The sequence below is a fragment of the Strix aluco genome, chromosome 12 (genome assembly GCF_031877795.1).
Source record: "Strix aluco isolate bStrAlu1 chromosome 12, bStrAlu1.hap1, whole genome shotgun sequence".
Lineage (NCBI taxonomy): Eukaryota > Metazoa > Chordata > Aves > Strigiformes > Strigidae > Strix > Strix aluco.
In genome coordinates this window covers 6,447,936-6,473,813 of record NC_133942.1, presented here as the reverse complement: position 1 = coordinate 6,473,813, position 25,878 = coordinate 6,447,936, and the positions used below count along the sequence as shown (strand labels likewise).

The 25,878-nt window shown below is 38.3% G+C and overlaps 1 protein-coding gene across 12 annotated transcripts in view; it reads left to right on the top strand.

Moving 5' to 3' along the window:
* Nucleotides 1–25,878, top strand: part of HMG20A (high mobility group 20A) — a 183,782-nt gene that overhangs the window by 13,603 nt on the left and 144,301 nt on the right. For 8 of the 12 annotated variants that reach the window (XR_012624804.1, XR_012624803.1, XM_074837050.1 and 5 more), the window contains 7 exons: nucleotides 11,812–11,904; nucleotides 14,005–14,152; nucleotides 15,502–15,717; nucleotides 18,550–18,682; nucleotides 19,067–19,098; nucleotides 24,104–24,179; nucleotides 25,040–25,255. Coding sequence is in view for 10 of the 12 variants with exons in the window: in XM_074837050.1 (XP_074693151.1) it covers nucleotides 11,816–11,904; nucleotides 14,005–14,152; nucleotides 15,502–15,717; nucleotides 18,550–18,682; nucleotides 19,067–19,098; nucleotides 24,104–24,179; nucleotides 25,040–25,255 (910 nt within the window). In the remaining 2 variants the exon portion in view is untranslated. Of the gene's footprint in view, nucleotides 1–6,021; nucleotides 6,122–8,675; nucleotides 8,816–10,030; nucleotides 10,106–10,855; nucleotides 10,964–11,811; nucleotides 11,905–14,004; nucleotides 14,153–15,501; nucleotides 15,718–18,549; nucleotides 18,683–19,066; nucleotides 19,099–24,103; nucleotides 24,180–25,039; nucleotides 25,256–25,878 lie in introns of those variants that run through there. The other 4 variants (XM_074837052.1, XM_074837057.1, XM_074837054.1 and 1 more) reach the window with 4 other exon arrangements.

Genomic DNA, 25,878 nt, shown 5'->3' with positions numbered 1-25,878 from the left:
TCATTGCTGAAGAATCTGTGTGTGCTACTTATGGCAGGGTTACTTACAGATTTACTTAAGAGTTACTTAAGTTCTTCTGGAGTGGCTATTTTATAATGAAAAACAAAGATCAGTTGAGATGTGAACTGAACCTGCTGGATTCTTTTTAGTGAGCTTACCATGGACCTTTGGAATGCCATGGGCATATTTTGACTACAGTTATACATAGTTGACCCTTTCTAGAGGTCAGGAAACAGTTCCAGGGCGGGAATTAGCTTTTTGGGAGACTGTTATAGACCAGGAAAGCCAAGCTTTCGTTACTGTAATAAATGTTTTATGTCAGGAAGTCCGTAAGCTCAAATATGATTGTTTAAGTTTTCACAGAAGCTGAATGCTTTCTGCTTTTAAAAATATAATGATTAAAAAGCAATGTCATGGTTTTTTGCCTTTGTTCTGGGTGATGTGGGAGTAGCAAAATACAGATGAGTGCCTTTTCAGAGGACCTTTTTATAAATGAAAAGGGAGTGCTAGTGACTGAAAAGATAGTTGTCTAACTGAAAAGCTCCTGAGAACTTTTAGGATTAAATGTGGTAATGGATCCTCAGGCAACCAGTGTACTTGCTTTTAACTGGCTGCAAAAGGTAACCAAGGAAAGTGAGTTTCCTGAATTTGCAGCACTGTGCTTGCACTTCATTGTAAAATGTTTAGGGTCCACAAATCAAAAAAGGCAGAGTATTGCCTAAACTCTCGTTTTCCACCAGTTTGTTTTGTCTGTTTCTGATCAAGGCAATGAACTTTGGATTATGAGGTTATACTGAGGTGAAATCTATTTTGTAGCCCTTCTGAAAATACAAATATTTTTCCATTTTCCCACTATGTAATGCTGTGTAAACCAGAGTGTTACTGACCTTTTGTCAAGGATCATGCAGACTTTAGTTCTTATTTCTCTTTGCAGTAAGAATTGCATAATGTATATTCAAGTCAGATTCTCACGACGACTTGTAGAAACTAAGGACTAACAGTTGAGATGTCCAAAATAAGAGTTAAGACTGGTAGAATTTTAAAGACTGTTTCTGAAGTTTGATTGTATTCTTAGCTCTTAGAGATTTCCTATATGACCTTCATAAAACCAGCTATGCATCTTTACCCATATATAGGGGTGTTGGGATAATATTTATGCTTTAGCTCAGAGGAACCATATTTACTTAACAAATATATATAGAAATTAAATCATCAAAAGGAAATGTAAAAGCAGTATAAATCTTTGCTGTCTGCTAAATACAGTAAATACTCAAACCTGAGTGCCAAATATCTTTCAGAACATTTATAACTAAACATGAATTAGGAATCCTTTCAGACTTAAGTATTTGAGACTGTGTTACATGCAGGACCTTGATCTTTGTGTCTGTTCAGTCTTCAGGCTATTTGAAAAGATTTAAATTCTCTTTTAGGACTAAATTTATTGTGTATGTAGATCAACTCTATTTTGAAGAGCTTGTGCAGTCTCCCATCTCTGGTTCCTTGTTTCCAGCATCTGAGAAGCAGCTGTGGAAGAGAGGTTGGAAGAGCACATTGTTATAGGTCTTAGCCACACTTTTCCCAGGTTCTTGTATGCTGTTTGACTCCAAGGTCTAGTCAGCGATGCTCTGCTCTTGGTCACTGTTTTCCCCTGGCTTCTTTTGACATCTTGCCTATGATATGACAGGATAGGCACAAAGAAGAGATTGCAGCATTGGCAAGGAAGACAGTGGAAAGAAGTTAGCTGCTGTCCTCATGGCAATTTGTTTGGACTACTGGAAGTGGCTTGGGGAACAGATGAAATACTACAAATGTTTACCTGTTGTTTTGAGCACTCAGCCTTGGATATTTAGGCATGCTGCTGGCATGGCTTCTTTCTTTTCAGTTCGACTTCAGCTGCAAAATTAAGTATTTTCATTACGTATGCCATAAGTGTTCCAGACATGTGCTCTCTACCTGCCTCTTCACATACCTCACGCACATCTCTGGATGTCTGATTTAGTGCTTAAAACCAGAGAGCAGTCAGGCTACTCAAAAACTTTGTTTTTTTTCCCTGGTTTTTCCATTCATGATGCTAAACAGCATAATTTCCTGTTGCCTTTGGAAGCTTTATTCTAACTTGTCTGCATTCTCCTGTTTGTAGAAGCCAATTCTTTTATGGAGCCATGGAAGTATCTGGGTTCTTGTATGATTTTAAAATTTCTGTGTGCTTTCCCTTGTGGTGGTGAGAGGGGAGTGCTGGTATGTGCCTAGTAAGAGCATATAGTTTCAGTCTTTTCAAATATCCCTGAAATTTTTTATTCATGTTTTGGGTATAGTCTTTCCCAATAGTATTTATCTTTACACATTTCATTGGGGGCCTCAGACAACTTTAAAGTCTTGCTAGCACTGGTCAAAGGATCTGTCTGCTGCTCCAGGAGAGACGATGCTTTGCCAGGATCATGCTGTCACTTATATTTCTGTTTCTTTTCTTTTCATGGATCCAGACAAGGTTTTGTAAGCAGTGTCCACCGATATCCTGATACTTGCTTGAACCTCATGTCTGTTCTTTTGTGCTGGTTTTCCTTATTCATTTTTCCATAAGTCTGTTTCTGAGGTCTATACAATTTTGATCCTATGATGTCAATGATATGATGTGTGTGAAACAGTCTCAAATTAAAGACTGCTAGAAGAGCCTTGACTGAAAAGGGATTTTGGTGTGCTTCATGCATACATCCAAACTTTCATTTCTGATACATATTAATCTATTACCAGAGAGCTTCAAGAACAGATTAGAAACAAACAGTCCAATCTAGATCTTCACCGTTGCTATTAGAAAGAATTTGCTACTATCAGTTCTGTTGATCTTCTAAAGGGTAAGAAATAGCAGATCAGAGTAAATGTTTATATACCTGTATTTTGCACAACCAAGGCTATCTAAAAATTGTGATTTCTTCTAAATGACAGGTTTTTGATCAAACTAATTTGTTTTATGTTGGAATAGTGTAAGACAACAGCAAGAAAATGAGAACAAAAATGTATGGAAGCTGGAGTGTCATATTTTTTCTGAAGATGGGCCTTTTCTGAAAAAGGGCAGAATTAGTCGCCTGTTTTGTGTGAGAATCACTGACTCTTCCCACACTTGATTTCCTCTAACCTTTGTCCCTGTACCCATATCAGTGCATTTAAAATATCCAGTTCCATGCTGTCTTTGTGGCTCTTGAGGTCAGAGTAGATTCTTTTGTGTTGGGTCATGAAGCCTGTGGTGAGTCATTCAAGTACATACTCAATCGCTTTTTCAGTATATTCTCACATCCAAAGTATTCAACCCCATATTCTGTAAAATGGTCAGTAATGACTTGTTTCGGTGGATATGTGCATGAGAAATTCCAATCTGTATTCCTCTGACAGCAGCAAGAGTTTCCTCTCCCAGAATCTAAGTGAGCTAGGAGTATATACTGTACTTCTCTGACAACTTCTGTGATGAGTAAGGCTTTGAGAGTGAGCAAAAGTGCTAAAATAGCTTTAAAACAACTTTTCAATCTTGGCAGGTGTATCCACTCTTCAGTTATTTTATTTTCAAATATGTAACCTTTCGTTTCACTGGCCAGTCACAATCAGGATTTCCCTGACATTCAGAGTTATCTTTAGTTCAGAATACTTGCTTGGTATTTTAAATCAAAGCAGTCCTCAAGCATTAATTAATACTGTTTTTTGTTTTACTTGTGTGATGCTGGTAAATGTTAGAGCTGGACAAACACCATGAAAAACTTCAGTCTGTTCATTTACATTTTTTAATAAACTGCTTTGCTCATGGCACTTTTATGGCTGCATTCCACAAACAGTGAAATGATTGAGTCTTACTGACATAAATGATCAGAGGAACTGAACTTTGATTTTGAAAGAAAGTAGCAGTTTACTTAATGATGGGGAAGCTATCAGGATCTGGTAAAGTCTTGGATGATTTATAATCACTGTGGTTTCAGAGAAGTGTCTGTGCTTCAGCTGTGGTTTGTCTGTTACATAGTTGTTGGCGGTGGGTTTTTTTATGGGGTAACCCTTTTGCCATGTTCATGTAAAAATAGCTATTGGAAAACTTTGTCTTGTGAAATATGATGTCCTCTGATCCTGGAGAAATTTTCAAATGACAGAGCAGGTGAAGAGGTAGACTAAATTGCCTATAGTAACTGGAAGTTCAGAGGAGGTTTTCATGGAAAAATTTCAAAAGCCAGTGCCATACGTTAGAGTGATTAATTAAAATTAAAACTTCTCAAGATTTATTTCAATACTTATTTTTTGTGATCTGAGTGGTTTGTATTTTCTTATGTGAGATCTATAACATGAAGATTAACATTAATTTTGTGGAGTTCTATATGTTAATGGTATCATGTTAAATGGCAACTGATACCATCATTAAGAATGTTAATTCAGAATGAAATGAACTATCCTAATCCATAGGTGCTCAATACCTGTAATGAAGGGCTGGATAGTAAAACCTTCCCTCTGGTACCTGCACCACAGTTACTGATTTTAGTTATCTGGGGGTGGATGGCACAACTAATTGTAGTCATCTCATTGTGGGGTTTCGTTTTTTCCTTGAGTGATCTAAAAAGCTTGTTTATTGCTTATGCAAAATTTCTTTCATGTATTTGAAGGGAGAGAGAATTCAGTGTGGAGCTGTTCTTGCTTTTGTCTGCAGGGTTGGGTATGTACCTTTCCTGTGTGAATAAGAGCTTACATTCCAGGGAACAGGAGGATTTTATATACATGAGATGTCTTGTATATGCTCCATCCTAATGCATTTATATAAATAAGAGTAGAATATAGAATTGAACACTTGTGTTTTTTAAAAATACATTTTTGCAGATGTTTGGCAGCTGTTACTAAGGTTTGAGTATTAATAGCTTTGCTAGCATTTGCCACAAAGATCCAAATAAACTAAGCATGAAACTAAGCTTTACATCTCTCCCTTCTTTCCTTAAGTGGCTTGGAAATGCAGTGGAACTCTGGAAATTTTTCCTACAAGTCTTTATTTTGGTCTCTAGTGTTTCTTTGTTTTTACTGGCAAGAAGTAAAAATAAAAGCAGTTGCCTGTTCTCTGGTATATATGTTCTGGTCTGACAGAAAAACCTTCATCCCATTAAGTTTGGCTTGCAATTTTCCTAAAGTCACAAAGACCTTTGTTTAATGAGTTACTTATAGGGAAAAAGTCAAATCTGATTTTTGCAGTCAAGAATGCTGGATAATATGCTTCTGCTCCAGCTTGATGGATGCAAATGCTCCTGTCAAGAGAGAATCTGAATTTCCTCTGACAGCTCCAGAAGCAGTGTAGTTTTAATTGGAGATGTACTTGCTTCAGTTTTCTGATATTCTGGCTGCATGTGAACAGACAGAGGAAGTGATGATCCTACAGATTTTTCTCTCAGTAAATCATCTGAATTTAAGGTATTTGCAGTATGAAGTGCTTGGATTCTGATGCTTAGATAAGGAATACTGTGGTTCTTCTGTGACGTAGCAGAAGGTTATTTTTTTAAACTGTTATCCTCTGAGTGGTAAAGTTTGGAGCTATTTGTTCTGGCAAAGAAGGATGAGAGACTTCAGGAATAGGAAGTATGGGGGAAAAAGCCTCCACTCAGCAGTAACATTTCTAAAACTAGAGCTGGCAATGAGGTAATTGGAACTCCTGCAGTGTTTTATAATCAGGATGTAAATTGGATTTCTGATGCTGACTTCATATTTAAATATGATTAACTGTAGTAAATATGCATTCATAACCATACCTTTTAATTGGATGGCTAAATAATAATTCTTGACTTTTATTATATGGTTTTTGCTTAACATTATCTGATACGATGCAGTCATTGAAAATGTAGCATTGCCAAGGACTCTTTTCATCCTTTTCCAGTGTTCAGAGCCATCTTAAGTCTCCATGTGGCCTTGGGATGAGTAAGAAGTCAGTCTGCAATTGGCAGTGACTTAGTGCGTGACCAGACTTGTGCAGACACTGTGAGTCCAGTCTCATTTCACGTATGTTGTGAATCACTTTACACAAGCAAAGCAAGTTACATTTTGTGGAAGCAATGAACATTTTGGAGAGTGTACGGTAACTGCTTTGGGTCTGGAAGAGACTGTTACTTCATCTCAGGTGAGCCATGAGACAACAGTACACAGTGTAAGAGAAGAATGGCTGCTTGTAGTCTGCATTGTTGTAACAGGCTGGCCACGAACAGGTTCTACTCTGACTCTAGTCATCTCCTTGGAAAAATAAGAATGTGGATGTGCTAAACTGAGGTGGTCTGCTAGATAAAATGGCTTGATTGCACATTTTAAATAGTCTCTCTGCTGTTTGAGTAAAATGATCAGATTCTTTGAAGAAAAAGTTGGCTGTGACAAATTTTACCCTTTGTTTATTGCATGTGTAAAAGGCTCTTAAAAAAACTTGGGCTTTAGATGATGCATCACCTGTGTGTTTAGGTCTGCTGCCCTGTAATAGCATTGTTAACGGTGCAACCATAGTAATGATGTTATGGGAAAGTCAGCCTCTACCATGGATTTGTTCTCACCCTGATTTTAAAACTACCTTCTTTTAACTTTTCCTTTCTACTGTACAGATGTGACTAGAAATTAGATCATATGGTAACTTTCAGCTTACTCAAAATACAACTCAGCTCTTATCTTTCCTACTAAAATAACATTACAATTATATGACATGGCCTACAAAAGCTAATGTGAGAAGAAATTAATAACGTTTATTTAAACTATACTTCTGTTTTTGAAAGGTATCTGATTAACTAGTGTTTGATTCTTCCCTGTATGTTAATATGTGTAGTAGCACTTAAATCTTTATGCTGTATAAATCCTTTAATTTCCCAAGTAATACTGTCAAACTGTGTTGGTACACCGTAGTATTATCTCACATTGAATGCGACTGAAATGTCCAGGTAGAAAACTTGAATTGAAAGTTACAGAATACTGTTGTAGATTTTCTGCACCGTGAAGCCTTTGTTTTCTCTGAGAGATAAGGGAAGGGAGGAAGGGAGAGAAAAAGATAAATTAAGCTGGATTTTTGATGGTTTAGGATAAAGTAGAATCTTCTTCAGGCTTGTAAAGAGGTTTAACTAATGTCAGTATATGTGACTAATGGATCTTTGGAAATCTTATCAATGTTTAAACATTGAGAGCATGGAATGTTAAGAAACTTGTTCTTCACTGGTGTTTTTCTTGGTCTTGTCGTGGTTTTTTGCACACATAATGCTGCTTTGTTGTCTGAAGCTTAAGCTTGCACTCTTCCTCCTTGGTCCTTGTACTTGCTTTTTTTCTTTTGTTTTTTTTATCCTTTTTAAATAGTGGTTGGTCGTGCACCCCAAACCAGACATCCAAAAGCTCTCCCAGCCTCTGTAGGTTAGGTTGTTACTGCTGTTTCACAACTGACCACTGTTATGCTGGATGTAGGAAATACAAGGGGAAAACAAACGAACAACTAAATCTCAAGTTCCTGTGGAGTCTGCACTTGGGAGTAAAATCAGTGCATAGGAGAGCCTGGAGTGTTTGGAACTAAGATAAAGTCAGAAAAATGTCTTGCTGACTGTATTGGCTTATCAGTAGTGGAGTGGGAGAGATGTCTGCTGGTGGCATTCTGAGAAGACATTTCTGGTTGAGCAATATTGTGCTTAAAATAAAAGCAGAATCTCTGTGAAACTCCCAAGTGTTGGTAAGATTGAGCATTACAGTTTTGGTTTGGCTGGAGTCTTTGCTCCACCCTGCAAAAGTTGTAAAAGAAATAGAATTGAGTATGTGCTGGATCTTCCAGAACTGATATATCTGAAAATAAATCACGGTTCTTCAAGCACTTTAATAAATGTTGCTGTTAATAACTAAATCAGTCTTTATGTATTCCCACTTAGCTGATTGCTTCCGTGAGCCGATACAACTTGTAGTGCAGCAGTACAGTGAACTCAGAGCTGCTCTAGTTAGAATTAGTTTTATTTGGAGGTGGTGCTTACTTGCATTGAATTGTAGTGCTTGTAAAGGTTTAGAGTTTAACATCAATTTCAGTTTTACTTTTGCATTTGGGTAGATATAGTTAAAAAACGAAAATAGGGTATATGTGTTAGCTGTTAAAAAACTAAGTATATTTTCTTGTGCCTTTAATTTAGGTGTGTCTCGCTAGGCACTTTAGCCAGACTTTAAATTGACGAAGCTGCACAAATATTCAGAACAAATCTAGATGGGGCTTGCCAACTGTCCTTTTCAAGTCCTGTGAATTCTGTAAAGGCTTAAGTTTGAGAAGCAGCAATTCCCTTCCCCATTACTGTTCTTGTCTTCAGGTTTTTGTTTTGCCCATTTTGTCACATCCCTGAAATGAACACCTAGCTCTATGGTGGGGCTGAAACTAGGGGATAGTAGTTTTAGAGCAGAGGCATGGGACAGTTATTCATGAGAAATGTGACTGTAAGACTTGTGTAGGTTCCCATCTGTTCTCAGTGAGCTTTTGGGGAACTGTCTTGTTTTCTGGCTTTCTGGAATAGATTAGAAGCCATTGTAAATTCACTGATGTTAAATTTTATTTAGGACGTGGCTCAGTATCAACTGAAAGAGTTAGTATCTGAAGCATATGGGTTAAATAAAAAAGAAATTCAAGAATGAAGTGTGTGTTGTCCCAGCTTCCTGTGTTTGTGTTCTGTTTATATGTTGTTAAGGTTGATGTCCGGCTGCCTCCCCACAGTTTGAAAGAAAGCTTAGACTCTGCTGCTGCTGACTAGGTCCAGATGTGAACAGACATAGCGGGACCTGGTGGGAAGGTCACAGTGGGCATGAGGGACAGCAACACTTGGTAATGGTATGTTCAGATGCAGAGGATATGTATTGTTTTAAGACATGTGTGGGAGTGCTAAGTGCCAGTAGATTGATGTGATGAGGCTGAGAAGAGGTCCTTGACCCCGAGAGGGCTGCTGGAGGTGCCTTGACAACAAAGCAAGCTATTTTATTTTTTCAGACATGTATAAAGCTTTTCATATACATAAAAATAGATTCACAACGTTTTAGTCTAATTGCTTTAGCTTTCTTTTTTGAAGATGATAATTTAAGACTTCTGACAAAACTAAATGATTGTGTGACATAAAGCAAAACTTCACTCCTTTCTTATTTGACAACTGTAAGAAGCAATTTATGTTGTATATTTAGTAGCTGTGCTTAAACAGCTTTCTGGGCATCAGTGAAGGGCTCATTCTTCAAATCAGTTGAATTTTCAGATTTTCTTATAATACATAAAGCCCTAGCCTCAATGTAGATTCTTTTCTATTTCTGAGGAAGTACTGTTTGCGCTTCCGTCTTCAAGAATTAAAATCCCATGTGTTCCACCAGAGTATCTTGCCACTTTTCCTAAAAGCATTGTATTATTTGAGGTTTCTTCCTTTTTATGTCAGAGATGCTAGTATTTGAAAGAAAGCATAATGTAGAGTTCCAGTTCAGAGAACTGCAGATGTTGCTTGGAAGGGACATCTGGAGGTCATCTTAGTCCAGCCTCCCCCTCAAAGCAGGACTGTTGCCAACACTAGTTTAGGTCAGTTACAGCTTTGTGTAACTGAGCATTTAAAATCTACAAGGATAGACTCCACTGCCATCTCTGGCAGCCTGTTCAGGTGTTGTGCTACCCTCCTGGTGTCCAATCTGAATGTGCAGAGCCAATATAACTGCTGAGTTTGGTTCAATCACCTCTGCTACTTCGATCAGGTAGCTTTCAGCATGAATTAGATTTGCCCTTGGCCTCTGTCAGACTGAGCAAGCCTGGTTTCCTCAGTGTCCCTTATCAGGTCAGGTGCCTCTAGGCCCCTGACTGTCTTGGCAGCCCTTTGCTGGAGTCTCCAGCTTTGCCCACATCTCTGTTGGGGCTGAGACCTCAAAATGGTACTCAGTTCATGGTTTACGATAGTAGAGCAGGAATTAGATTTCTTTATTCCTGGTTGAGTCTTTCCTATACATGTGTAAAGGATGTCTCTGCTAGAAGTCAATGTACCACCTAGAAGCAGTCTGCTTAACTTTCATTATTTTCTAGATAAGGAATCAAAATTATGGGATTCTTCAGGATGATCTAAGGATCTCAGCAGTTGGAAAAGCAGAAGAGAAAAAGGTGCATGTAATCTGAAAAATGAGATAACTACTCTTTTTTTCTTGCTCTCTCATTCTGTATAGGAAGAATAGTCTTTGGAAACTTAAATGAACTTAATGGTGGAAATTAGATTGACACAATGCCTGTTTCATGGAATCACTCAACTGATCTACTGTGAGCATTAACTGCACATTTGCTTAACTGAGCAAGTTGGATGCTTACCAGAGACTCATTTATCACTAACATCTGTAGTAACTTATGAAGGTGTAGAGCTGTTGCTAAAGGGAGCAGATATTCATATGTTTTCAAAGGGAGACATGAAATGAATAGAGCAGAGTTCACGATCTCAAAACAGAATATGAGATGTATGATTACGCTCTTGGTTCCTGAGAATAGTCTTTTGAATCCTTTGACCAATTTTAACCAAATATAGCTGTGGAATAAATGTCTCTCATCCAAAATCCTTTGAGTGGGAGCACAGTGCTTCCCTTTGGGTGCCTGCTGTATTCACTGGTTTGTTGACACAGGTTCTGTGCCATGTCAGATGTAGTACTTGCAATAGGGATCTGGAAGTGATATAACGTGTAAGAAATGGTGTCATTACCTTTGTAGAAAACCTTTGCCTGTGCAACTGGGGTGGGGTATGGGAAAACACATACAATATTAAAAACATGGAGCAGGATTTTGTGTCTCAGATGACTTTGATTTCAATGCTGAGTGGAAAGCATACCAATCCAGGAGAAAGCAGCACAAGATTATAACGCACACCAGTCCCTCCAAGCTTAAAGCCTAAGTATACTAGCTGAAAGGGATAGCAATACTCAAGCTGAATATCTGCTAGCTCATCAACGGTGACTTCTAAACTGAAAGAAGAGAAAGGTAACTAGTATGACCCTTGAAAATGGGTTGAAACTGCAACCCATAATCCTAGAGTGAGGTGGTTAAGGCTTTTCATTTTGGGATGTTTTTTCCCTATGATACGACAGTTCTATACTTTAGTAAGAAAAGGGATGAATGATTTTAACTATTCTTTGGATTTCTTATCTCACATCAAATTCCCATCGCAGGCTACAAGGATACAAAAGAAACTAATTCTAACTTGGAAACTGTATTCAATGAGAAGTATATTGTGCCTTAAACTGCTTGCTTCTGTAACTGTTCTATGGGAGTTGAAGCTTAAAACAATCTAGCAAACATTGCTGTGTTCTCTTAGCAATAACACGCAACTATGTGCCTAGATCTATTGTGAAAATGTGGACAAGGAATTATCACCTACAGTCTTAATTTGAAACTTCAGGGGGGACTTAGTTTTCTTTTGGGGTCAACACAGAAACATCTGTGCTGAGGGTGCGTGGTTGAGGCTGAACAGGAAGGTGCATTGGAAGAGTGGGATCTGCGTACCTGTGTGCTGTGTATGATGAATGAAAATTTTTCTCAAGGGGTAAAATAGAGTGCTACAGTGATTTCCAGCATTACTGTGGCATTGACACAGGGCTCAGTTAAGAGGGGAACTCTGAACTGACGCATCCTTTCTGATCTTTATTCTCTGACCTTAAGCACAGCTACCTATAGGATCTGTCCTGGGGCCAGCCAGCTATGACTCACTGGCCAGTTGGTTTACTGGGTGAAAAAATTTGTGGTATGTTGTAATGTTTAAACTGAAGTGCTGCTGAAGGGAAACAATGAGTTAATTAACTTACCCTTTTTGCTTTCTTTTCTTTAACCAGAGGTATGGAGAACTTGGTGGCTGGCTCCAACCTTCCTCCACTTTTTACAGATGAAGATGGATCTAAGGAAGGTAGTGAAATTAATGTAACTGGGTAAGCAACTACTTCTTTTTAACCTTCAGCTGATAGATACTGTCTCTAGACAGGGAATCTGTTTTAGTGGGAAGAAGGCATTCTACATAATTAAAAAAAAAAACAAAACCAGCAAAATTAAATCCTACAACACACCTTTGGCCTTGATAGATCATTGCAGGACTCTATTTAGGAGAAACCAGGGCTCTTCTGAACTGATGCAAATAGTCACAAACTTTTCTTTTACATCTCTTGTCTTTAAGTGTTTGCTTCCATAGAATTTTAGTCTTTAAGAGAGATTTAGACAGCATGATGGGGGCGGAGAGGGAGGATGTATCTGTTGGCTATAGTGGTCCCTGCTAAATGAATTATTTCTATTAAAGATATACTATTCATTGCTCATCTCAGAAAATCACTGAGAAACTGATGCCTTTCACTTTTGTCAGACTGCCTTTGCTTTTACAGACTGAAACAATGGCCTCTCTTAAAATCACAATGACAAAAGAAGTTGTCTTTTAGGAATACACTGGATTCTTGCTGTGTTTTGATACTTGAAGTTTCTTTTCTGTTTTGTAATGCACCAAGCAATAACATTCAGACTTTGCAGGCAGGTAAAGCACTGTAAAAATGAATATGGACACGTTTACTTCCAGCAGGTCTGAATTTGGATGTACATATCTGGGACTTAAAACTTGCTGGTGCTAAATGAGGTACATGTTCAAATGAGGTTTGTGTTTAAGAGGTATTGAATGAGCTTTCATCAGCTTTCACTGCAAATGGCTACATCACTTTGAAGTTTTTCCTGTATGTGTAGTTTAGAAAGCTTCCCTGCTAAGGGCTAACGGATAGGAAAGCTGAAATGTTCTTCAAACCATAACAGTGATTCTAGGAAGCTGTGTTGTTCCATTTTCTTTTTGACACATACCAAATGTCGTTAACTTACAGGAGTGTGTACGCTTTGTTCCCTTTCTCCCTCTCTAATTGTTAGTAATATGAACTCAATCTGGTATCTGAAAGTCAGGCATGGCTCTCTCCAGCCCTTGTGTCTTTACCAATAATTATGCCACAATTGCTGATTATAGTGAGTAATGAAAATATGCTGTTCTCTATTTAAAGACAGATTTTCCTGTACGCGTTCAACTAACAATTCTGTTAATTATATCAGTTTTCTATAGTTGTATTCTACATTAATGCGAACAATTATTTTAAATATTTAAAATTTGGCATGCGTGTAAGTAGCTGTAGATCTGAGTAAATGAACAAAGTAGATCTGAAGCATATGCTGCTGTTACAGTAATTTTCATGAATATGACTGGGCAAGGCCAAGTAATCTTTGGTCTGGCTCAAGAAGGGATTAGAATCTGAGATAAATCCTAAAATTTTATATTGATTTTCCCACTGAGTGCAGTGGTGAGAATGACTATGGGGTTGTTGCCCCAAAATATGTGCTCCTCTCTGTCTACCTTCCTTCAGAAATATTTCTGCATGCTTTTTTTTTTGCCTCTAGACAGCTTTCCCTTTCTTAGAGTAAGGTTGATTGATCCAGCTCTTGCAGAAAAATTAAATAGTGGCCATTCAGGAGCCTGTTGGGAGCTAGTCATGTTTGTGATTTATATACCCACATGTATCAACAGGAGATTATGTTGAATGAAACTCAATCCAAATCATACACAACCACAAACCTTTAAGTGTATTTGTGGAGAAATATCTTAAATGCATCCAGAAGGGTGTGTATTGGTTGAAGATGAATTTCAGAGTCCCTACAGTATTTTTGAAGAAGCGTAGATTCATGCTTTCTGATTTCTGATCCAAACGTTTACTTGCTTGACAGTTGTTTGTATAATCAAAAGCTTCACTAAAAATGAAACAAAGTAACACTTTAAAAATCAAACTATCTTTGAAAGTCCATAGTAAGTATGGTAGTTACAGCAGTTGCTTGGATGGAACAGCCACTTCTTCAAAAATGACTCTTTAAAATCTTTTTCTTGCTAGTGTAAGAACTGAATATATTTGCAACATTTTTGCATGTTTTAGAAGATTAGGGAGGAAGTGATTTAGCAATATGGTGATTTAGCAATATGTTGATTAAATTTTTTCTTTTGCTGTTATGTGCTTTTTCAGATTAGCTCATTCTGAGAGTTCATTCAGTGGTGGAACTTCACAGTCTGTGAATAACCCAGATTTGGTGGAGGATTTGTCACAGGTTCAGCAGCTGCAAAATGAGTCCTCTAATACTGCTGAAAACACTGAGCAGAAGCCTGAGGAGGAGGTGAGATGAAATAATAGTGACTTCTCAATGAAGCAAAAGCATGGAGTTTTGTCATTATAGTTTGTCTTACCTACTCAGATTTCTTTGGATAGGTTCACAAATTTTCATCCATTTGCCATTTTCATCTTTTGATTCTCTCTAGTTTTCTCCTGTTGCACAACTGCACACAGATAGCCAAGGAAAGCTGGCAGTCATAACGTACAAAGAACAGCAAGCGTGTCTCTAGCTTAGCCACCAGGGTCCACAGACTGGTGCTGCACAGACTGGTTCAACTGCCACAGCTAATTTTCTCTTGTGATCAGGAAAGGGAGACTATTGTACTCTTCTGGGAGTAATTGATGTCTTTGAAAGCATTGTGCTTAGTGCTTTAGACTATACCTTGTGTACCATCCCATACTGATTTTTGATGGTTAAATCATGAAGGAACTGAAATTTGACAAGAAAGTGGGTTTGGTTTTTTTGATAGATGCATTTGATATTCCTCTGTGTAGTTTGTCTTCAGCTGTGAGGTCCTTGTTTAATTAAGGAAGCAGTAAAATTCCAGGAAGCAAACTAAAACTAACATGATGGCAGGAACATGTTGATCTGGGGAGAGATTAGAGGTACTGAAATAGTTGTGTGTACATAGCACAAGAAAACAGTGTTTTCCAGAGATTGCTATATTAGTATGAAACCAAGAGGATGAGTGGTGATTAACATTATCCCTGTGAGCTCACAGTGTGCCACAGGCAAATCTTACAATGTTCCCTCCTTTGGAGTTTGTTCATCTCTCTATTGGAGGTGACTAGTGGGAAGGAAAGCCTATAGAATAGATTAGACTAGAAAAGCCTGTATAGTGTCCTTTCACCCACATTTTGGGCACATAATGCACGAAGGCGAAAGATTTGGAAGGGGCAAAATAACTGGTTAACAGTTGTTAATTAATACACAAGATCCCTCCATATTGAGGCAAATGACTGGGAAGGAGGGTATGTGAAGGTGAGAATAATTAAAAAAAAAAAATCAAACCACAAACAAAAAAACCATTTCCACCTCGATTATCTAGGATGATAATTTCATGGGTGATCAATTCTCATGGTTTTACAATCAGAAGTTGATGCAAATATTATTTTATTGTCCCTGTGGACCAGGAGATACTACAAACAACTTTTCACAGGGAGACTTCTTTGGCTTTGCTTAGACAAAAGTCAGGATTGTTCTAAAGTAAGGTTTGAAATTTACATCCATGGAGAGGATGTATTGCAGCAACATACTCCTGATGAAAATGTTTGAGACATGAATATTTATTCCTTCCAGAGGTGGTAATTCTTTTCCTTCAATCTGAATTTTCTTCCATTTTCATTTTGCAGCAGCAAAGAACTAAACGAGGAGGCTGGGCCAAAGGGAGAAAGAGGAAGAAACCCCTTAGGGACACCAATGCCCCCAAATCCCCCCTCACAGGGTATGTGCGATTCATGAATGAGCGTAGGGAGCAGCTTCGAGCGAAGAGGCCTGAAGTCCCTTTCCCAGAGATCACCAGGATGCTGGGCAATGAATGGAGTAAACTGCCTCCTGAGGAGAAACGGGTACCATTAAACTCCCTTTTCCTTGTTGGATTATGATTACTGTTAAATGGGAATATTGTTGTGTAGTGAGGAAGTTAAGATAGGCTTTTGATTAAAGTTGTGTTTAGGAATATATTTCAAATAAGAAGCACAGGTCCTCCAGAGTTCAAGTTATGAACCTTGGTAGGGCCATAGTATCTCATCCAGGTGTGACTCAAGGAGAACTGTATCCTCTAGATAGTGCAAGAATTCAGAAGAGCGGGGTTGCTCTAGTGAGACATCCCATGGCTTATGCGATTCATCTGGATGTAACTCAGTTGTACCTACCTCAGATACAGCTGAGACCTACCAGTTTCCAAGGCTAAAGCCATTGGAAGGATGAGGCAGGCATTTACTCACTGTGACTGAGGAGCACTTGGCAGGATTTCAGAGCTGCTTTGAACGGTTTTGCCGATCTGTTTGTTTTACAAACTCATCAATGTATATAAACATCTGGTGTCTTAGAGCAAGACAAGCAGACCTGAAAGGTTACTGAAGGAGATGGTTAACATGAATAAACTTTTAGACAATGTTTTGAATTATTGCTAGCCCTAGAAAGAAAGTTGAAATCTGTGTGATGGATGAGACAGTGAGAGTTACGTATTCGAGTTTCTACACACATTACCTCAGGAAAAGGTTTTTTTCCCACTTTTCAGTCAGAATGTGATGTCTTCTAATTGGGACTGCTGTGGCCTCCTACACTGTGATACATGACTGAAGCCCAAGTCAGTGTTGGGTCTGGTTCTTTTAACTCCTCCTGGAGTGGACCTTGTTATTGCTACGAGTGTCTTGCCATTCACGCTGACTGCCAAGTGGAGATTACACCAAAGCAGTAGTTAAATCACAGTGCAATTTGATGCTATCATATGAATTTATCAGGACATTTAAGGTTTTGAAAATACTTTCAGGACAAAATAACACTTAAAAGTTTTTATGATGACTGGATGAAAAATGGGATGATGCAAAAAACAAGAGTTCCTTTTGTTACTTTTTTACTAAGCGTGTAGAATACAAATTATACAGAGATATTGTAAAATGGTGCATAGGCATAGTGTTTTAACCATCATGGAAAATGTGTGTCAAGGCAAAGTGGTTCATTTGGTAATACATCTGTAGTGAATGGTGTTGCTGTCTGCTGGGAGAGGGGTAGAAGACAATAAGACATTCTGCCCCTCTACCCCCTGCCCTTAACATATTCTCACCATGTCTGAGACAGATTTTTAACCTAAGAAAAAGGAGATTGAGGTCAAATCTCTATTCTGTATGCTGTTTTTTAAATCCCCAGGGAATCTGTCCTTTTTTGAGTAAAGCTGAGAGTCTCTAACCTATAGTGAGTCAGGGAAAGACTGCTGAGTACTGACTGTGGGTTAGTGTCCCATCATCCAGGGGAAAAGCATGTTTGACATTGTGCTCTTGGGGCTGATCTCCAGCAATTAGCAAACTGGCTGTCTGATAGAAAAGTTGAAGGGAAAGTCTTGCATTTCCCCTGTTTCAGCCATGTGGTCTTGCTACTTCCCTTCCTATTTGGTAAGCATAAGGACAGGTCAGTTGACCTGACTGGACTGACCAAACACTGAGTCTCCCCCAGAAAAAGAGCATTACTAAAGTCATAAAGCAAGCATCCTAATAACCATTCTTCTTGTTATTCCCCTGTATGGGGAAATATCTAATGAGATGTATAGATCCATGCTAGAAAACCTAGGACATCTACGTACAGGTAATGCAGCAGAACTCATTCTTACTGATTCAAAACAATCCATCCAGAACACAAGTTAAGGAGGAAGAACTTGTGTTGTTTTTAACTGCGCTTTTTCAGCAGCACATTGCTGGAGATGGAAAAGAAGAATTCATGTCTTACAGAAGAATACCATGTCCAAAAGCAATGCAAACCCACCATCACCAAATTTGCACCTCAATCCAGAACATTAAGTGTTGCAAATGCATGGAATTTGTAACAGTTACATGTATTGTCATGATGACTTAATGAAAATAAAAGACACACCAGGTGTCTAAGGTTCACGATGATTTAATACTTACTTCCATTGAATTTTCAAGTTGGGGGAAAAAATTGGGAAGGCAACTTTTTTCTTGAAGGGATCCCATTAGTGTTGCAACCACTCCTTAAATGTTTTTCAGTTCATGAGTTCCCCTAAAGAATTGTCTAGTTAAGCTTATTCTGTTATGCAGATGTGTGAAATAGCTTCAGACCAGAAAAAAAAAAAAAGATTTAACCTAAATGCAGATAGCTTAAATTGATATAGCCTAGGCTCTTTTATCTTTATGCTGCTCTTTTCCAATAGCCATGATGTGTTCCTGAGTTCACCTCTCAGATGGGCAGAGTGTGTGGTTGTAGAATGGTAGTGCTTTTTGTCTGTGGGGCATGAAAACAAGAGTGTATTGCAACCCCACTGTTACAGACCTGAACATTAAAGCATGATCTGTCCAGGCGTTCTTGTTTGGTGGCGTTTAATCCCAGCCACAGAAAGGCAAGCCTTCAGTACTAGGTCTATAATGTGTAGGTAATATTCAGCTGAGTTGCATAGCTTAGTAGCAAGTCTAGCAAAGAAGAGTTAACAGAAGTGATTTGAATTAATTAAAAAAAAAAAAAAATTTAAAAAGAGAAAACGGGACACCAGAATAATTTTATCCAGAAATCTTGTGTCTTTGCATCTCACACACATTCTCATTGTTTCTTCACTCCTTTCCTGTTTGCATAGGTGAAATGGATCAGCACTTCAACTGACAAGTTGTTTTTCTTCCCTTCCTCCTGAAGGGGAGGAAACTCCCTGAAACTCTTGGACTTTTTTGTTTCAGCGATACCTTGATGAAGCAGATAGAGATAAGGAGCGTTATATGCGGGAGCTGGAGCAGTATCAGAAGACTGAAGCCTACAAAGTCTTTAGCAGGAAAGCACAGGACAGACAAAAAGGCAAATCACACAGACAAGGTATTGAACGGGACAAAAATATGTGCCTTGCTAGAACAACAGAAGATTCCCAGGTAGTCATGTAGCCTGACACTCATTTTAAAGCCTTTGATTTAAAGGCTTGTTAAAAAGTGAATGTCTTCTTTCTATGGCATTTGCATCAGCTATGTGTAAAGTGATTAGATTTATGTAAATTTAACTGTATCTAGATTGTATCGGAGGATGTGCATTAAAAGCATTAAAGTTAGACACAGCTTCTATGTGGCTTATTAGGAAAGCTGCACGAGTTTTCTGTCTATAACTGTTGTGTAATTATGGTTGTGTAACTGCTTTAATTCTTTGGTTCTTGTTTTCTCAAATCTTGTGTATTTTGGGGGATTTCTTGTTTATTTTTTTCTTTTTCAGATGGAGCAAGACAGCCAGCCCATGATCATGAGGTAAACCTCTTCATTCTACCCTTGTACATCAGTGAGTAGATTTTCAGATGATAAAAGTTTCTAGTGAAATCAATAAAAACCAGTTTATGCCAGATGAAGACCCTAATCGGAGGTTCAGAGTATGGATTCTTCCCCTTCCTATGCAGTTTTTGATCAAAAGTTAGGAACAAGTGAGTACGCTTATGCTCACATTAGTATGGTGAAAACTAAATTTATCAAGTCTTGGGCAGGTACAAATGATCTGAGATAAAGTGTGAGTGTAGGGTACGCTTCACATTACAAAACAGATCTATGTTTTAAGTAAATCAATGGGTGCGAGTCAGTATAATAGAGCCTTTAAGTATCTGGTGTGTTAGAGGTTCAACTTGTAAAATTTTTACTTTGCAATTTATCGAAGCAGAGAATTTTAATTATTATTTGGTAAGTAGATACCGAGTTAAAATGTGCAAATAGCTTGAGACCTAGATAAACTTTGCAAGTTAGCACCTTTAGGTTGCTATTTTGAGGTACTGATTTTCTGCAGCAACGTGAATGCTTGTGACTTGCTTGAGCAGAAAATGGGTGAAGTAACCAAATCATTGGGAGACCTCTGGGGCTTAAATCTCCTTCTGACAACACCCCACCCCCCCCCCCACCCCTTGAATATGTAAGTATTGGAAAAGGTAATAATGTCTGGAGATAAGATGCCTGTGTCTTGGTTGAGACATACCACAAATCTTGTGCATCCTGACTCTCCCCTTGAAGTGCTGAAACTTTCTCCAGTTGTATTACCTAGGGCCACAGAGCTTCTTTCATGGCTACCAATAAATTGCAAACAAAAAGCAATGAAAAATCTTGTTTATACCCAGCCTCTTCACTTGTAAGCAATAGGCCTTTCTGAAAGATCTGTTTCTCTTTGAGGTTTTTTTGCCTTGGGAAAGCAATCGAGTTGCTTTTTAATGTGTTCATTACAATAGTGACAAGGCTGCATGCTGCTGAGAGGCAACTACTGGTCTTGTCTACTTTAAGGAAAATAAGTTTCACTTCCAGGAAAATGCTTTGGTAGCATGTTTTCAATATGCCTTTTCATTAACTCTTAAAGGAAGTACTTGCAGTAAGATTAATCTTTGTAAGTACATGCTCCCCAGGATTTCTGATTCTTTAGTCACTGAATCTGAGTTTGTCTTTAATTGTACCAAAACACATTACTGAAGGCTTCAAGGTCTAGGTTGACTGAGGTTCACATAACTTTTAAATTACACAGGTGGCAAACTACAAATTCAGAGTCTTACTAGTCATCCTTCTAACTCAAGCTACTGTTGCTGAAATCTCATGTCATTAAATGCAGTTAAAAAGGAGTCCTCCATACCCTGTAGAGCTTTTGAGCTTCATCAGATAATTATTACACAGTTGAGCTGGCAACATGTTAGGCAGTCATCTTTTCTTAGCATTTTTCACCTTTATATTATAAAATTCCACATGCTTATCACCTGATATGCTTTCACATCTTTGCTGCAAGGGAGTCAAGAAGGTTTAGATTGCTTTTAGAAGTGTATACTCAAGCTGTTACTTGGAAGCAAGACTAAAGCTTTTGTTGCCTTGCTGCTTTCTCTTATCCACATTGACGATTATTATTGTGTTTGTGATTAGTAGGTATGATCTCATTAAATTACTTCTTGAGAGAATATAAGAACATAAGGTCAAAGAAACCTTCTCCCCTTGCTCTACTTAGGCGTTCATGATTTGGTTGCTGTGAATCAGTGTTGAAGAACTGATTTTAAATATTATATATAGAGATGACTTCCAAAAAGTGTTGCAATGAACAATTCAAATACTAATTATAATAAAAAAATAACAAAAGGATGAGGCTTGGGAAGGTGAGAGGAAACTTTTAATAGGCAGATACAGCCATGAAAAACACGGAGACACTGTCTCAGTGAGCTCATCTGTGGGCACAAAATAGAACATTTTTCTTCCTCCAAATCCTAGTTTCATAAATATGACATACAGCAACATACACTAGAACAGTTAATTGTCATCAGTAGTGACCAAACCATTGTTAATTGTTCTCCACTGTTCTGTTATTGCTTCTTTCCTCAAGCTGTTTGATTCAGAGTAGGTCTAGCTTCATGCAGTCAGGTACATAACATCTTACTGGCAAGATTTCAAAGATTTATACATATATGGCAGGGAGATTGGGCATTGCCTGGTAGTATCTGCAACCTTTGAAGATAGGGAAATGGCTGCTGTAGTATAAACATACAAGAAGAAAACCGTGTATTCTGAGAACTTTCTTTTTATGAAGTCGTAAATTTATTATATCTGTTCCTTACATTGTCTGCACCTGACCATACAAGGAAGGATGAGCTTAAACCCTGCCCTGAATCTCGGTTTTCTCTTTACTGTATTGCACCATGTTTCTAATAACTTCAAGTCTGATTTGTTCTGGAACCTCCAAAGAGCAACTTCAGTTTTAATAACCAGATGAGAATGCTATTATTTGTTGACACTCCAGAAGCACCTCAATCTTATTTAAGGCAAATGATAGAAACAATAATTTTGGTTCTCTTTTGATTTGAGGGATGACAAAATGATATGCAACCTGAACAGACCGGGCTTTTTCAATAGGAGGTAATCAGAATCTTATGATTTTAATTCTGAGTGAACATCAGTGGCTTAACTACTGATCCTCTGTCAAGAGGATCTTTTATGTGCTGGGTAATGTATCCTCTCATGGAAGAGCGCTGCTGGTGTTCATTATCACTCTCCAATTTAGTAGAATTTCTTGGTTGCCTTTCAGAAGCTGAACAGTTTTCAGCTAATCTTTTTTGGTTTTACCTGAAGAGCCTGTATCATAGGGCTGCAAATAGAATACCCTCTCCTCTTCACAGTACCCTCTCCTCCACCATCTATTCTCTAGGAGTCAGGGATGATCCAAGCCAGTGCCTCTTTGCACGCAGGTAACAATAGTAAGTGTGAATTAGAACATCTAAGATGGATGTCCCGCAGGTGTTTTAACCAAGCTTCATAACTGCCAGTGTTTCTTAGTGCACGCTTATGTTGAGATCCTAGGTTTTGGGGTGAAATGAATTCCTAGCCATCTGGGGAGGGTTGAGGCAAAATGAATGCATTATGCACGCTTCTGTAAGTGACTTCTCATTTCTAAATACATATTCTTGAGACTTTTTCCCTATAGCAGCAAGTATCAAAACGTCACAAAGAGCACGTGTAATCATGAACCCCTAGTGACACCCTACTGTGTGGGTCAGAGCTGGGAAGGTTTGTTCCCCCTCCCTTCAGTTCCACCTGCTTCTAGTGCATCTTCAGTTGATTCGGGCCAAGTGAACTTTGAGTTCTCACTCAGGAAATACAGTTTCCCAGCTGTAGTTCTACCGAGACAATAAAACTCAGCTTGTCTTTTATTTTAAAAACAATCAATTGACAGTCTCCTCAGGTAACGACAGAGTATCTGAAGTTCCATCTAGTCTTGTCTATCTTGACTGACTGCCAAATGGCATTCAGCTCAGCCCCTCTAGCCCCTTTATGTGCCAGACACCAATATGATACTCTGAGCTCAGTTGCCAGAATTTCCTTTATCAGTCGTTAAACATTTAGGTCTTCTGCTGGGCACCAAATCATGTTTGACACTGCATAATTTTGGAGGATGAGTTTGTGGTACATTATCAATCGTGGTGTTTGAGAGGTTTGAAAAGCTTTTGTTCTCCACAGACATTCTCTCATGCTTAACTTTGTTTCTATATTAAGTAACAGGTTGATTGTAGTTGCTGCAGTTTATCAAACCAAATCTGCATTGGCTTTGTCAATAGCAATGCAGGCTTTAAAGCAAGCATTAATTCCCGTTGATTTTGATGTGCAGAAACGGTGACTGAAATATATTATGGTAGGTTTTTCTCTTTAAGTCAAATTAAGTTTTTTAGGTTTTTTGACTAAGTTATAGAGCATTTCCTGATTGAAAAGGTTTTTCTAAAGAAAGCCTATTATTCTCACAAACCATAAAGTGGCATCAAATCTTCTGCACCTGCAATTCTCTCTTAGATTTTAATAGTCTCAAGTTCACATTGTTGAATTTACCAACATTATCAGCAATTAGGTGAAGAGATCTGAAAGTTGACAGGAAACCCTTGACTACAGGCAATCATAAGATCTTAAGATGACAAACTTATTTTGTGTCTTAAAGTGAAAAAATGTTGCAGTGTTCGGTTTTGCAGTATGCAGGAGACAACAGTCCGGTTCCTTGAAGCCATTAATGCATACCTGCCATAGCCAGGGTGAACGACTGCTTTCTAACAGCAAAATATGCCAAGACATATTCACCTTTATCCTTCCAGGATATTCTGTAAACAGGTTTTCCCCATAGACTCTTACAAATTGTGTCTATATACTTTCTTTTCAATAGTGGCAGCATGCATCTAAATCTTTCAAAGATGTGACTTGCTTGAAGCATTGTGCAGCTCCCATCTTTTTCGGAGCCAAAATGCACATGTCTCCCAGTTTGGAACAGGCACGTGGAATTAGTACACTGTGGAAAAGTTGCTTGTTTTTCCTTTAGCTGTTCTTTCTCCTGGCTGTTGTAGTGAAAGAGAATGAACCATGAAACTTACTGTGTGTTTTGCTCACTTTATTGCCTGTTTGTTGATAGTCCTGTATAGACTATTTCAGAATGTGTCAGTTGATGGTGAAATGCTTTCCAGTGGAAAATATAAATGAATTCAGATAGTTTTAAAACTGAATTATTCTGATATGTAATGTCATTAGGGTGAAAGGGTATATTTTAGTATGTTATATGGTATTTCTTGATAATCATATTTGGCTTTATTAAACCTGTATCTTTAAAAGCTGAGACACCTACCCTTTGGCCTTTCTTGGTAGGAGCTGGAAGTGTCTTCCATCCACCCAGCTCTTTATCTCAGTTTTTGGGCTCCCTTCTCTTTCTGTTGATCAAAATAATTTCAGGAATTCCTGAAAACAAGCACTATTTAGCTATGTGTTAATCTTTCTTTTGTAGAAAGAAGCAGATACTAAGGAGAGATCTGTTTTTGATATTCCAATTTTCACAGAAGAGTTTCTGAATCATAGTAAAGGTAAGTTAAACTTTTGCAGGGCCCCCTCTCTGCTTTTCCCAAGTTTTTGGCAGGTTTTATCCAGCTGAAGAGTCCTTGCACTCACCCATGTCAGCTGAAGTAATGACTTGGGTATAGCTGATCAGTGTTTCTGATATTACCTTACCTCTGTACAAACACAGCGGCTGCAACAGCAGTTTTTCCTGGCTTTGTCTTCCAAAACTATCCTTTTTGGAGAATGTTTCTGATGTTTAATGCCTGTTATTCCAGCCAGTCCAAGATGGGTCTGCTGTTTTGCACGATTAAGAAATACCTAAGATATAGCATGATGATGATTCAAGCTAGTTAGCATTATTTTGTTTTTTCTTCCCCTGGAAAGATTCCACTGATACATTTTCTGTTATTCTGTTTGTTTTTCATAGCTGCATGTCCCAAGAGTTTAGGATTTTTTACCAGATTTCTTGGAGACTTTCTTGACTGAACAGACTTCAGATTCAGATACTTTTCCTGATGATCAATAGAAATGTCTTTTTGTAACTAATGTCTTGTCTGTAGGCCTCTCGCCACTGCTGCTAAGCTATGTCATACTGAATGCATTTGAAATCTGTCTTGCCATCTTCCTTCCTAATCAGTTCCCCTGTTCACTTCCATTCCGATGCTTTGAATATCTTTTAATTTGTCTATCTCTCTAGAAATTAAGTCTAAGTACTACTCTAGGCACTGTCAGTGCTCCATGATATGATGCTTTTTCATCTATAAACCAAAGCTATTTGTAATAATCAGTTGAGCACTCTAGAACATTCTGCTTCATTGCCCACCAATCACAGATATGGTGGTTTTTATAGTTTTTTGACTACATGGGAATGGGTTGATATTCACAGCACGTGAAGCTGAGCTGCGGCAGCTGCGTAAATCCAACATGGAGTTTGAGGAGAGAAATGCTGCTCTGCAGAAACATGTTGAGAGTATGCGTACTGCGGTGGAGAAATTGGAGGTGGATGTGATACAAGAGCGGAGCCGCAACACAGTGCTGCAACAGCATCTAGAGACCTTACGCCAAGCACTCACAACCAGCTTTGCTGGAGTCCCACTACCAGGTAAGACACTTTTTTTTCTTTATGACTGTCTGACATATTAAATTTAACTTCTAATGTTTATGCGATGTTGTGAATTTCCAGCACGTGGCCTGCTGTTGTAGTTCTGTGATCTTGGCTGTTTCTGAGCTTTTGTTGTATTAGGTAATGAAATCTTCAAATGCGTGCAGGGTAAGGTTTAGTGTCACTGCTTTATTTCAACATGGCTTTTTTTTCCTTACTGCTTTTACTCTTCCTAATAAAGTGAGACATGTATTCAGTCCTTGCTCTCCACTTGGTTTGTGAAAATGTTTCTAAATAGGAAAGACAGGACCTGCAAGTTCCCTGATGAAAAGAAAAGCTGCATCTGTATTGCCATTTAGATACTATGAATGCCCAGTTGAAAGAGTTTGTTATAGTCAACTATGAGACCCAAATCCAGGAAAACCGTGCTTCATTAGTCCTGATATTCTTGGAACTACTCACTTCGTGGAGTTAGGAGAACATCGTTTTACAGAATCTGTCACAAGAGGTGGTGCATGGCAAATCACCTCTTATAGCAGTTTGCATGTTGGCACAAATTGCCTTTAGCATAGTCTTAACTTTTTGGAATTGCTGTCATCTAAATATTCTGTGGCTCTTTTTCC